The sequence below is a fragment of the Palaemon carinicauda genome, chromosome 18 (genome assembly GCF_036898095.1).
Source record: "Palaemon carinicauda isolate YSFRI2023 chromosome 18, ASM3689809v2, whole genome shotgun sequence".
NCBI lineage: Eukaryota > Metazoa > Arthropoda > Malacostraca > Decapoda > Palaemonidae > Palaemon > Palaemon carinicauda.
The window spans coordinates 14803324-14818323 of record NC_090742.1 but is presented as its reverse complement, the minus strand read 5'-3'; the positions used below and the strand labels follow the sequence as shown (position 1 = coordinate 14818323).

Sequence of the window (15000 nt, the reverse complement as noted above, 5' to 3'; positions counted from 1 at the left end):
AGCCCACTAAAATCCTAACTGGGATTCCTGAACGGATATCCTGAATCTCCTCGTATTCGCCAGCGAAGGATACATAACCGAACAGAAACAGCGAGACAGTAGTAAATCTGTTCGTATCTTCGGATGCTGTTGGAGCGTCTTGTTTTGGTCGTTCTCAAAGGACAGGCATCTGCCCACCTCCAACCGCCACCGCAGCACGATCAAGACTAATCGAATGCATCCACATGTACTGGCACAAACCCTTCGATATCTAATCAAAAACGCCTTATCGAAGTGATCGTGACTCAGCAGGTAATTTGTGTTGTACGTAGAATTATCAATGTGTCCCGTGCAGTTAAGTTTTGTATAGGCAATCAATTTATGCATGCATATATATCAACAACTGCAGATACAGTCGTTTTTAGTCCACTGCAGGATAAAGGTAGTAGGTTGGCCTAAGCATCAGCCAACCGTTGAGATCTTTCCACTAGAGAGTAATAGGGTCTTTTAGCTGGCTAGACAATACTACATTGGATCCTTCTCTATGGTTACGGTTTCCTTTCCCTTTGCTTACACATTCACACACCGAATAGTCAGCAGCTCTTCTTGGAGAAGGACACTCCAAAATCAAACCATTATTCTCTAGTCTTGGTAGTGTCATAGACTCGGTACCATGGTCTTCCACTGTCTTGGGTTAGAGTTCTCTTGCTTGAGCATACACTAGGGCACACTATTCTATCTAATTTCTCTTCCTCTTGTTTTGTTAAAGTTTTATATAGGAAATATTTATTTTAATGTTGTTACTGTTCAATAAGATATCTTATTTTTCCTTTTTTCTTTTTCTCACTCAGCTATTTTCCCTGTTTGGGTCTCTGGGCTTATAACATCCTGTTTTTCCAACTAGGGTTGTGGCTTGCAAGTAATAATAATAATAATAATAATAATAATAATAATAATAATAATAATAATAATAGTCATGTCTGGGGTTTGGAAATTTCCATCACAAAAAAGCTGGTCATAGCGGATTGGTGATGGTGGAGGAAACTTTAGTCTGATCACTCACAGAAAACCAACCTAGTATGGGTGTCCCTGACTAGTACAGCTTTACTGATCATGGCGATACACAAGCCCTTTCACCACTTGAAGGTGTATATACACTGTATATGTATAAATGTGTATGCGTACATATATGTATACATAGATTATACATAATGTATACCGGTATATATATATATATATATATATATATATATATATATATATATATATATATATATATATATATATATATATATATATATATATATATATATACCAACGTACGCGTCCCGTCAAAAATGACACACACAACCCCATTTCACCAGGGTATGATAACTCCCTCTCCCCCTACCCGAGGGATGGGGAGAGCTGAGCGTGACCGGAAAGAAATTATAGAGCCAGACACTTGCTCTTTATTATATAGCGGGTATGGTATCTCTCCAGGAGAGACGGCTATGAATTTAATTTGGAATTTCCTATTTTTCTTCCACTCCTAAATTGCGCAACACTATAGGAAAACGCACCCAGTATAACCGCATTCTTTTATCCTTACTCATCGTCACTCGTGACTTCTAAAGTTTCCTACAATCCATTTTCATGCATGTGGTTTCATCCAAGACAGGTTTTAAGAGAACATCACTGTGAAAAAATTACAGTCATTTATGAGAGATTTCGACTGTCACTTCAATAACGTTTATCATGCAGGGATAGATGGAGATGGTTTGAGCGTGCTCTTCGCACTCTCCAAGAGGACAGAGATGATGAGAATGGAATATGCAAAAAAGAAATATTATTGGAAGGAGAAAGGATTAATGAGGTATAATCATTGAAATATTAGCTCATAAAAGATTATTTATGTAAATATACTATGAAGTATATATATTATGAATTATAAGTGTACATGTGTAATTCATAAAAAAAAAAAAAAAAAAAAAAAAAAAAAAAAAAACGTTCAGTTGGGCTCCACAAGGCAATAGCCGAGTTGGAAAACCCAGCCCTACATGACTGAGGACTATGAAGCGTGAAGTAGGATATGATGAATGGAGAAGTGTTGAATTAAAGGCTCAAGATAAGAGACAACTGGCGAAATCTAACCGAGGCCCTTTGCGTCAATAGGCGTAGGTGGAGATATTGATGATGATTCCAAAATCCACACCTTAAGGTAGAGTCACACATGCATGTTCTCACCCGGTATGTCCTCCCGTATGCCCATACGCGGCCAAACGTGCGTTTTTAACCACGCCCACACAGGTATTGAATTGTGCCGCACAACGTTGCACCTACGTTGCACCTACGCACGTCAGTATGACGTTAGTACTGCGTTAGTGTGACGTAGTGCGTGAGTGGCAGCCGTTGTGCGTTGTACTTACGTTGTGCATACGTTATGTGGACCTACTGTATGGACATACTTCCAGGTAGTACGTGAAGGGTCACGCAAGCATAACGTCTTTACTAGGTATGGTGACGTAGGTGGTACGTCAAGTGCCGTCAGAGCTACGTCAGAGCTACATAAGAGCTACGTCAGAGCAACGTCAGAGCTACGTCAGACTTTCGTCAGAGGTATATCAGCGCGAGGTTGGTGCCAGGCATGCCTCCTCTATACTCCCAGGTATAAAAAGGGTGCTGGGCGGTACCTGACAGTCATTCACCATCCAACTACTATTTTTAAAATATTTTATTTTTCCTTATTTCCTTTCCGCACTGGGCTATTTTCCCTGTTGGGGCCCCTGGGCTTATAGCATCCTGCTTTTCCAACTAGGGTTGTAGCTTAGCATTTAATAATAATAATAATAATAATAATAATAATAATAATAATAATAATAATAACCGAAATCGAATGGTTATTATCGGGATGAAGTTTCACACTTGCTCTGGTTTTACTATATTTGGTAGCTCCTTTGTTTCTTCGTGTTTTAGGGTTTTTTTTTTATGCATGTTTAGGCCAGCCGTACGGCTCTCTCTGTCACACTGAAGCCACGTTGCCGCGCCGCTGCCTTAACGCTACCTGGCGGTGACGTGGGTTGGCGTGTTTGGCGGGGAAACAGCCACAATACGTGAAGATGGCGTTGGGCTTCCTTAGCACTGACGTTATACATTACGTATGTTCACGTATGTTCCGGTTGCCCCTAGGTTGGCCTCCCGTGCGCCCAACGTATAGTCAAGTACAATCACGGATACGTGACGACCCACGTATATTGTGAGCTGCCCACAATATACGTGGCCCTCGCCGTACCGCCAGGTATCCACGAGGTACCGTTCATACGGCAAGGTACGTCCTAGGTTGCTGGGACGTTTCCACAATTACTGCGTTGCACGAACCAGCGAACTGCGTTGTACTGACGTTATACGTGCACCTTTTGATACGTGATAATACGGCTGGCCTAAACATGCATGTGTGACTGGACCTTTACCGCCAACATGATTCTAAAAATACCTTTCGCGCAGTATTCCTCACGTTCAACCAGCATTCCAATCCACTTACCTGTGTATCAACTACACCCCTGTGTACCTGAGCAATAGAAAAACCACTTTGTGGTGGTTGATGTGTTAACGTCCTTGACTGGTGATAGCCAGTCTGGGGTTTGAGTCCCGCTCAAACTCGTTAGTTTCTTTGGTCGCTGCAATCACACCATCCTTGTGAGAATAGGATGGGGGTTTGGGGGAGCCAATTGGTCTATCTGCCGAGTCATCAGCAGCCATTGCCTGGCCCTCCTTGGCCCTAGCTTGGGTGGAGAGGGAGGTTTGGGCGCTGATCATATGTATATATGATCAGTCTCTAGGGCATTGTCCTGCTCGATAGGGTAATGTCACTGTTCCTTGCTCTTGCCATTCATGAGTGGCCTTTAAACCTTAAACCTTTGATCTCCTACTGTGGTCATTTGCGTGGGATGAGCATTTATCACCCCCCCCCCTCTCACACTTATCTTAATCGGTGATGTATCTTCTTCAAATACTGCGATACAAAGTCCTAAACCTTTATCTTTAGATATATGAGAGTGGAAAGTTTAATTTTCCCCAAAAAAGGGCAAATGCGCATGCGTAGTCTTTGAGAAAAGAGGAAATTAATTAGGCTTCTGAATCAGCTGATTTCCTAATGAAGTGTGGGACAGAGGTAGATGGAGAACGCTGGAAAGATACATCGACCCCACATAAAAGTGGGAAAAGATGCAGACAAAGAAGATGAAGAAGAAGAAGAAGAAGAAGAGGAAGAAGAATTCTAATAACATTTTTACTCTCATCCTTGTGAATATACCAATAGAGATCAAAGTAGCTTGCGTCCAGTCTTCTACATTATAATTTTTTAATGTAGCAGCCATTTTTTCATACTTGATTTCCATTAAAGATATATAAATCAGTTGTGTTTAATAAGGGATAAAATCAGTATTAGTCTGATATGGTACAAGTGTTCTTGCATAATTGATTTATTTGATAATGTTTGGGGACTCGCTGATCTATTAAAAGACTTGCACAGCACGAAAGAAAAAATGCAAAAAAAAAACAACATATACATATTGCACGAAGAGAATGAGTCTCGAAATCTCACGTTTAAATGTCTTTCAATCCAAGAAAAAAATGCATAAATAGATTATGCTAAGGAAGGAAATAATTTGAGTTTCATTTACGTCATTACGGTGTAACTTGATAAATTCAAACTCTACAGGACATAATCAGAGGCCAACAAAGATAACGTGGTTTAAATCAAACAGTTAAACGATTGAATTATACCTTCATGATTTGTACCTTGCTCGATTGGACCAAGATATTAATTCAAACCATTTGTATTCACCCAAATAGAAAGATTTTTCGTTTGGAATATGAAACCTTTTTTGTATCTTTCAAACATTCACTTAACTTTTGAAGCTTTTTCGTATCTTCAAACATTTATTTGACCTTTGTAGTTTTTTCATATCTTTCAAACATTCACTTGACATTTGAAGCTTTTTATGAATGTCTTTCAAACATTTATTTGACCTTAAAAATGTAATGTTTCCAGGTCCCTTAATTCCAAGGTCATTATTAATTGACATAACATCTTTTGTATATAGATATTTCTTCATATCAAATAGAATAAAATTAAAAATCATCTATTTTATGTTGAACAGGCTGACATGTGTCTTTTTGAAGTTTATATATACCATATCTGTTTTGACGTTGTTAATAGTTTATATATGACATATCTGTTTTAACGTTGTTACTGTTTTTAGAATGATTTATTGTTAATTTATTCTCATTATTTATTTATTTTCTTATTTCCTTTCCTCACTGGGCTATTTTTCCCTGTTGGGTCCCTTGGGATTTTAGCATCTTGCTTTTCCAACTAGGGTTGTAGCTTGGCTAGTAATAATAATAATAATAATTTTCTTGAGAAATAGTTCAATTGTTAAACCTTTTCTTTAAGGGATCATGAAAATCTATCAGATAATTTCATAGATCGCAGAAGAAATTCAATGAATATAAAGCCATCACTAAAGTCAGATTATGCCAACATATGTCAATTGAATACTGAATTAATAAATCAAATCGAAATATATGTTGTCAGGGTCCAAAAGAAAGTCTAGTCGGTTCCAATTGAATATTAAAGTAAATTAATTATCAATTAAAAATATATGATGTCAGGGGACCATATAGAGTCCAGTCAGTTTCAGTTGAATATTAAAGTAACTATCTATTCAAATCATATTAGTCAGGGCCCAAAGAAAGTCTTTTCATTTCCAATTGAATATTAAAGTAAATTAATTAGCAATTGAAATATATGTTGTCAGGGGCCACAGAAAGTCCAGTAAGTCCCAATTGAATATTAAAGTATTTATCAATTCAATATATACAATATGTTATCAGGATCTCAAAGAAAGTCTGGTCAGCTCCATCCTCAACCAAAACTAACTCTTTCTAAGAAAAAAAAAGGAACACCTGGTTAAAAAAAAAAACTAAATATTTATACCTACCTTGTTACCCAAGGCAAACCAGCCAGACATCTTGATCATCTTGTCGAGACTTCTTGCCCTTTGTTTACTGAGGGTCACCTGCTCCACCAAAACCCCAGAAGAGTCTGCGAAAAAAGAAATTGGTTATTTACCTGAATCAAAGCAAGCAATGGTATCATGGCGGATTATTAAGGGCCAAAATTTTTTTTTCTTTAATATGTTGCTTATTATCCATTTTATATTACAGTGCAATTCATTGCCTAGTTTATATACATATTTATATTATGTATATATATATATATATATATATATATATATATATATATATATATATATGTATATATATACATATATATACGTGTATATGTATATATATACATATAAAATATATATGTATACATATATATATATATATATATATATATATATATATATATATATATATATATATATATATATATATATATATATATATATACATACATATATATACAGTACATATATATATACATTTCATATATATATATATATATATATATATATATATATATATATATATATATATATATATATATACATACATATATATACAGTACATATATATATACATTTCATATATATATATATATATATATATATATATATATATATATATATATATATATATATATATATATATATATATATATATATATATATGCTATATATACACACATATATATATACACATTATATATATACATACATTATATATATATATATATATATATATATATATATATATATATATATATATATATATATATATATATATATATAGAGAGAGAGAGAGAGAGAGAGAGAGAGAGAGAGAGAGAGAGAGAGAGAGAGAGAGAGAGAGAGAGAGAGAGAGAGAGAGAGAGAGAGAGATACATATTCATATATATATATATATATATATATATATATATATATATATATATATATATATATATATATATATATATAGTGCATGTATAAATACACATACACTGTATATATAAATACATATCTATATACATGTACATATATACTATATATACATACACACTAAGAGAGAGAGAGAGAGAGAGAGAGAGAGAGAGAGAGAGAGAGAGAGAGAGAGAGAGAGAGAGAGAGAGAGAGAGGTGCTACTATAGCGTGAGGTCTACCGCCATATGTCGCCTACCCAGGCGGAGGGTGAGGTCTACCACGCGACAAGCTTGGACCTTCCGCAACCTAAATGCCATGGGGTACCAGCATTCTACAGTGAACCACCAGCAATATTATGTGGATCCAGCGACAGGAGCACACACACAGGCAATTGAGCGATCGTGGTTGGACGCTAAAACGATGATTCTGAAGAGATTAATGCGAGGTGTTGGTCGTCAGCTGTTCCAGTCTCATCTTTATTTTTGCTGGAAGGTGATGAGAAAAAATTTCAATGATCTATTTGTGTCTTTCTTAGAAGATGTACGAAGTGTGTACCGCTAGGATAAATGTATGGAAATATATGATAACATGTTTATTTTTATCTTTATTCCTTTTTTTAATGTAATTAGAAATCCAATGATCTATTTAAGTCATTTCTAAGATATGTTTAAATTAAGTGTTTATTGCTTAAACAAGTGGATGAAATGTGTTTTATCAATGAGGGGCGAATAATTTAGCAGTAGACCGATAACATATTTATTTTTACCTTTATTCCTTTTTTTTCAATGTAATTAGAAATCCAATTATCTATTTAAGTCATTTCTAAGATATGTTTCAATTAAGTGTTTATTGTTTTGTATTGCTAGAATAAATATGGAAAGATATGATAACACGTTTATTTTTACCTTTATTATTTTTTTCAATGTAATTAAAATTCCAATTATCATTTTAAGACATTTCTAAAATATATTTAAATTGAGTGTTTTTTTCTTAAAAAAATGTATGAAATGTTTTTTTATCTATGAGGGACGAATAATTCAGCGGTAGACCTCACGCTATAGTGCTAACGGGAGGTAGACCTCAAGCTATAGTGCTAACAGGAGGTAGACCTCACGCTATAGTGCTAACGGTAGGTAGACCTCACGCTATAGTGCTAACAGGAGGTAGACCTCACGCTATAGTGCTAACGGGAGGTAGACCTCAAGCTATAGTAGCACCGTCCATACTTTCCCCTTTTCATTATCTGTATCCTATCTTTTTTTCCCTTTTTATTCTCCCTATCTGTAAAGTACTCCAGAGAATAACAGCTAGCACTCGTCTGTCGGTCCAAAGCTTCGTAGAGGGTTTGTTATAGCTAGTGACATTATGTAGGCCTAGGCTACATATAAGAAGGGAAGATGTATGCTCTGATCAGGAAAAGAGGGGATTGGCATGACTTGGCTTCATCTCAATTCTATGATCTTTTTTAACAATAATCATAAGCTTAAATTCAATTCAATATTATCCTTTCCACGTGAATAGTTTTTTTTTCCTTTTTTTTGCGTTCGTATATCTAATTAAACACTTCGTGAAATTTCACTTGTAACCCAAACGGAACGACTATGTAGGTCTAGTGTTTTACTTTCCTGTTTTCAATTGTTTTTAAAACGATCTTTTACGAACCCTTTGGACTAAGAGCAGCATCAAATATGGATCATGGATACAAATGTTGAAGTTTTGAGTTGTGCTTTTGGAAGCACAACTCCAGATTATAATGTATAAATAATATCTTTTAAAATCTAATGTTCTTACTGTAAACTAAAAAATATTTCGAATTGTTTACATAAAATGCGTTTATTATTATTATTATTATTATTATTATTATTATTATTATTATTATTACAAGCTAAGCTACAACCCTAGTTGGAAAAGCAGGAGGGTATAAGCCCATGGGCTCCAACAGAGAAAAATAGCCCAATGAGGAAAGGAAATAAGGAACTAAATAAACTATATGAGAAGTAATGAAGGATGTAAATTAAGAATTTTAAGAACGGTAACAAAATTAAAACATCTTTCGTATATAAACTATAAAAAGACTTATTCCAGCCAGTTCAACATAAACATTTGCTGCAAGTTTGATCTTTTGAATTTCTACCGATTCAACTTTTGTGGATAGTTAATGTGGCACTCATCCTTATTTCTTCATCTTTGGCTTTGTTCTATATGATTCTATATTTCAATTAGCTTATTTAAATTGTCAATGAAAATTTGAATCCCTTGGGATTTCCTCTGCTCCTTTCTCGTTCCGTCCAAGTTGCACAGAAGCAAATTAACCTTTCGATTTTAGGGACACAAATTTTTATACAATTAGTTATCCCATATAGAAATATTCAAATTCGCGAGTAAATTTAAATCTTTTTGATAAATGTATAATTTATAATATTTTTGTAACAGAATCTAAATTTTGATGGGTTTTTAATGAAAATTCACATAAAAATGTAAAATATAGATATATCATGAAATTATTTCGATCAGTACTGCGCGAACAACATTATAATTCGTTCTCATCAGAATGGCTTTTTGCATTTCCTGTTTTTAATTTTGGTGCAAACCAATGAAAGGCTCTTAACATAAATATTTAGTCTCAGGCCTTGAATTAGGCCAAGGCTTAATAATATTCTTCAATTACAGAAGTCTTAATGACTCTTGATATATCTTTTATGAGTAATTATTTATCCAATTTCAGCCGCAGCTGCCTAAAACATTTCTAGACAAGCCCTGAAATATCCCTAGATCGGAGGTAATTTTCCCCTTGTTTTCTTAATTTGCATTTTTTTGTGATGGTAATACAAAGCATATACTGTTGTCTCTTCTATAGTTTATTATGTGCTCTATATTTACTCCTAATCCATATGTTTATGAAACCATAAGCGAAATATAGATTTTTCCAAACGAGCATATGTTGGTGTTTCCTTATTTCCTTTCCTCACTGGGCTATTTTACCCTGTTGGGGCCCTTGAGCTTATAGCATCTTGCTTTTTGAACTAAGGTTGTAGAATAGCTAGTAATATTAATGATGATACTCGTATTGAGAGTCATACGCAAGTAAAAAGGCAACTATTCATATTGTGTGCTTCCAACAGTTAAAATGTCCCCCACAAATTCCCTAAAATTAGTCGACAAAGTCCAAGATTTGCTTCAGCCAATCAGAGACCGCCACTCGTTCCTATAATTCTCTTCATTATGTTTTACTGTTTTAAATCATTTTATTCAATATAATCTTCCTTAAATTATACAAAAATTACACTCGGGCACAACATTCAATCTTTTTTTTCCTTTACTTGTTATTTTGAACTTTTTAATAGTTTATATATGAAAGATTTATTCTAATGTTATTGTTCTTAAACTCCTCTTGTAGTTTATTTCCTTTCCTCACTGGGCTATTTTACTTGTTGGAACCCTTAGGCTTATAAAAGCCTGCTTTCCCAACTAGGGTGGTTAGCTTAGCTAATAATATTTGATATTTAAGATTTCATACCTCCTTAATAGGAAGAATGAACTATATATATATATATATATATATATATATATATATATATATATATATATATATATATATATATATATATATATATATATATATATATATATATATATATTCTAATTCTTATTGTTTTATATTCCAATAGTGATGAGTGATATCTAAAAAAAACTGTAATGAATCAATTATTCATTATAACTATATTCAGTGACAATATCTTGAAGTACGTCCTGATATTAACTTAAATAATATCAGTTAGTAGACAGACAAACACACACTCTCTCTCTCTCTCTCTCTCTCTCTCTCTCTCTCTCTCTCTCTCTCTCTCTCTCTCTCTCTCTCTGCAGGAGGTTTTGACGTAATCCTTCTAACAGACAAAGAAGCAGGTAAATTAATATATTATTATTGTTACCTACGTATATTCATTTACCTGCTTTTTTGTATTAGGAATATTACGCCTAAACCTCTTGCAGAGAGAGAGAGAGAGAGAGAGAGAGAGAGAGAGAGAGAGAGAGAGAGAGAGAGAGAGAGAACACATCAATACCCTTGACTCCTTGAGAAGATTAACGCCAATAAAAGAAGGAATTGGATCGAAAGCAATTTGTTAGTCAGCGATCTTTCAAAGTCTCCAGGAAGACTAGATGAAAAAAACGTTAATTCTTACAAGTTTTTATCGATTAATTTGTCACAATAATTGATTTTAATTACGCGCAATTTTAATTTAAAATTTTCATAATGTTTTCGATAATTTTCTTATAATTCATCCTCATCATCTATTTATTCCGAATTCTCCCTGAGATCGATTCATTTCTTTTTTTTTCTCTGGCCAGGAACTGCTTGATGGGCTATAGGTCTTCATGAATTTCATTCTCTCTGCAGGGGAAGTCTTCCTTCCTTGGCTGCAGGTCTTCAGGAATTGTTGACAGAAACGTTGAAGACAATGAAGATTTCTTTCGGAAACTCTTCTTGATTGAGTCTACGTATTCGTTAGAATTCTTTCATTCTCTCTGCAGGGGAAGTCTTCCTTCCTTGGCTGCAGGTCTTCAGGAATTGTTGACGGAAGCTTTGAAGTCTTTGAAGATGTCTTTCGGAAACTCTTCTTGATTGAGTCTAGGTCTTCAGAAATCTTCGGTAGAATTCTTTCATTCCCTCTGCCGGGGAAGTATTCCTTCCTTGGGTGCAGGTTTTCAGGAATTGCTGACGCAAACGTTGAAGACTTTGAAGATTTCTTTCGGAAACTCCGTTTGATTGGCTCTAGGTCTTCAGAAATCTTTGGTAGAAATCGTTCTTTAACTATGTCAGGTTAGTCTTCCTTCCTTGGCTGCAGGTCTTCAGGAGTCGTTGAATGAAGCTTTGAAGACTTTGAAGACGTCGGATCCCAAAGATAATTTTTTTTTTTAAATCATAGCTATCTCAAGCAGTGTTTCAGAGCACAAAAATAATGGCTAATACAAAGTGTTTTATTGTGTGTGGTTCTGGAAATTTTTTCCAAGATATTATGCAGTTATTTACACTGTTCAGAACAGTGATATCTTTTATAACAAAGAGGAATATCTCTCGCCTCGAGGAGAAACGCGGACAATTAGAAGTTGTTGAAACTATTAAAGTTTTATGTAATAAGGAAAATGAACAAGAAGATAATCCATTCGCAATAGAGGGAGGCAAATTGCGTGGAGATCTACATGAGGAATTAACGTCTACCCAGAGAATCTCATGAAAAGTAAGTTATACCTTCAGGGAATGGATGGGATGTGCGAAGAGGAGACTAATGATGACCAAAAATTGAACACACTTGAAGAAAATATTGTCAATTGTGTTCCAAACTATTATACTGCCAAATGCCTACAATTCGGTTCCACAGTGAAAAAGAATTATCTCGACCATAGGAGTATCATAGTTCAGGACCTATTAACTGCCAACCAAAGGAATTTAAAAACTATCCCAATAGAAAAAAGGACTATACCACTGAGAGCCCATTTAGCAGGTCATCGGGACCGCCTCAGAAGGGGCAGGGGATCTGCCGTCCAGAGGTCAGTACTCGAAATACAGAAGTGCGGATATCTGAGTGAACGGCCAGTGGTAAACAAGACCAGCCTATTTGGCCCAATGAATCAAAGGAAGTAAGTGTCTTCAAAGACGTAACCATGGGAAAGCAAGAATTAGAAGAACCGGAGGGAATAAAAGACGACCATCCTGAAGTGCGTCCTGTGACAGATTCCTGCAGCAAGGAGGAGGAAAAGTCGAAATTAGAAGTAGCACTGGAAATGCTCTATGATAAAATAGACATCGGAATTAAAAACAGGGCTAAAAAGCTAGAGGAAAAGTTTCGGGATATGCTGGATGCCAAGATGGACCTAACAAACTTCAACAAATGCAACGAAGAAACAGAAAATATTCTTCGTGCACTGGAGACAGAAAGAGAGAGCAGGAAAGAGCAAAAACCTAAAATGTCTGGTGAGATCAATCGTTTGAAGGAAGAAAAGCAAACTCGGATGAAAGAAAAAGAGAATATTCTTAGTGCACTGGAGGCAGAAAGAGAGAGCAGGAAAGAGCAAAAAGCTAAAATGTCTGGTGAGATCAATCGTTTGAAGGAAGAAAAGCAAACTCAGATGAAAGAAAAAGAGAATATTCTTCGTGCACTGGAGGCAGAAAGAGAGAGCAGGAAAGAGCAAAAAGCTAAAATGTCTGGTGAGATCAATCGTTTGAAGGAAGAAAAGCAAACTCGGATGAAAGAAAAAGAGAATATTCTTAGTGCATTGGAGGCAGAAAGAGAGAGCAGGAAAGAGCAAAAACCTAAAATGTCTGGTGAGATCAATCGTTTGAAGGAAGAAAAGCAAACTCGGATGAAAGAAAAAGAGAATATTCTTAGCGCATTGGAGGCAGAAAGAGAGAGCAGGAAAGAGCAAAAAGCTAAAATGTCTGGTGAGATCAATCGTTTGAAGGAAGAAAAGCAAACTCGGATGAAAGAAAAAGAGAATATTCTTAGCGCATTGGAGGCAGAAAGAGAGAGCAGGAAAGAGCAAAAAGTTAAAATGTCTGGTGAGATCAATCGTTTGAAGGAAGAAAAGCAAACTCAGATGAAAGAAAAAGAGAATATTCTTCGTGCACTGGAGGCAGAAAAAGAGAGCAGGAAAGAGCAAAAATCAAAAATGTCTGATGAGATCAATCGATTGAAGGAAGAAAAGGAAATTTATCTGGAAGAAAAAGAGAAGATTCTTCGTGCACTGGAGGCAGAAAGAGAGAGCAGGAAAGAGCAAAAAGCTAAAATGATTGATGAGATCAATCGTTTGAAGGAAGAAAAGGAAACTCAGATGAAAGAAAAAGAGAATATTCTTCGTGCACTGGAGGCAGAAAAAGAGAGCAGGAAAGAGCAAAAATCAAAAATGTCTGATGAGATCAATCGATTGAAGGAAGAAAAGGAAATTTATCTGGAAGAAAAAGAGAAGATTCTTCGAGAACTGGTGGAAGGAGAGAACAGTAAAGAGCAAAGAGATCAGACACCAGAAGAAAGAAAGATGAATCGTTTAAAGAAAGCAAATAAAATTCTTCTGGAAGAAAAACAGAATACTATTCTTGAACTGGAGGTAGAAAGACAGCATAAGAGAGATAAAGTAAGTGAAATACATCAACTGAAAGAGGAATTGTATAGGAATGAACGTGAGATCCTGAGAAAAAGAGTAGAACTCAGTTTTTGGATGACGAGATGCCTACAAATGGAAGAAATTACCGAGAACCAACAGACGAGACTGATAGAGCCCAAAACAGACCTAAGAAATAATGGATGGCGGACAAATAAATGCGACAAGCATCATTCACCTGACGAGTTAGAAAAGAAAAGTCAGGTCAATGACCTGAACACAAAAATAGAAACACTAGATGAGGACGCCTAAGTCAGATAATCTCAAATTTGAAATCACGTTCGGAAAACTTCGACAAAGAAATAGAAAACCTCCATGAATTGGAGTCTCTCTTATTTAAGGAGGCAACTGACCAAAACTTGGAGGATAAGTTTGAAGTAGAAAGTGTAGTATGTGTTCCCGAAGAGACGGAAGCACAACATAACAACACAAGCTTGGATCAAACAGAAAGGTTGCAATTCCTTGCCACAGTGAAACAAAACCATCTTGATCACACGAGTAACATAGTTCAGGCCCTATTGACTGGCATCCAAAATCATTTGAGAACTATCCCAATAAAGCAAAAGAATATGCCACTGAGAGCCCATTTAGCATGTCACCAGAAGCGCCTCAAAATGGCCAAGGGATCTGCCCTCCAGAAGGCAGTACTCAAATTGCAGCAGTGCGGGTGTATGAATGAACGGCCCAATGGTAAACAAGACCAGCCTACTGGGCCCAATGAGCCAAAGAAAATAGATGTCTTGGAAAAACAAGAACCAGAAAAAGATGAAAAAAGAATAGATTTCCTGGAAGAGAAAGGAAAGGGGTCAATTTGTAATGTCAAGGAACAGGGGGAAGAGTATAGAATAATGGAAACATATTATAAAATAGAAACCAGACTTACTGATGAGTTTAACCGGCTGGAAGAAAGGATGCGGGATATGATGGATGCCAAAATGGAAACCTTCCGTCTGAAGAAAGAAGAAGAGCT

General features: G+C 35.5%; 3 protein-coding genes across 4 annotated transcripts in view; 2 read left to right on the top strand and 1 right to left on the bottom strand.

The window, feature by feature from the left end:
• LOC137657622 (NADH dehydrogenase [ubiquinone] 1 alpha subcomplex assembly factor 3) overlaps positions 1-15000 on the top strand; it is a 346628-nt gene that overhangs the window by 56134 nt on the left and 275494 nt on the right. The window lies entirely within an intron of this gene.
• Positions 1-15000, bottom strand: part of LOC137657618 (beta-1,4-glucuronyltransferase 1-like) — a 93002-nt gene that overhangs the window by 25895 nt on the left and 52107 nt on the right. The window contains exon 3 of one of the 2 annotated variants that reach the window (XM_068391986.1): positions 5964-6067. In XM_068391986.1, the coding sequence (XP_068248087.1) occupies positions 5964-6002 (39 nt within the window). In that variant the 5' untranslated portion in view covers positions 6003-6067. Of the gene's footprint in view, positions 222-5963; positions 6068-15000 lie in introns of those variants that run through there. The other variant, XM_068391987.1, reaches the window with a different exon arrangement.
• LOC137657178 (trichohyalin-like) overlaps positions 12537-15000 on the top strand; it is a 2573-nt gene continuing 109 nt past the window's right edge. Inside the window, exons 1-2 of the mRNA XM_068391524.1 lie at positions 12537-14234; positions 14372-15000. The exon at positions 14372-15000 is cut by the window's right edge and continues 109 nt beyond it. Coding sequence (XP_068247625.1) covers positions 12537-14234; positions 14372-15000 — 2327 coding nt within the window. The remainder of the gene's footprint in view (positions 14235-14371) is intronic.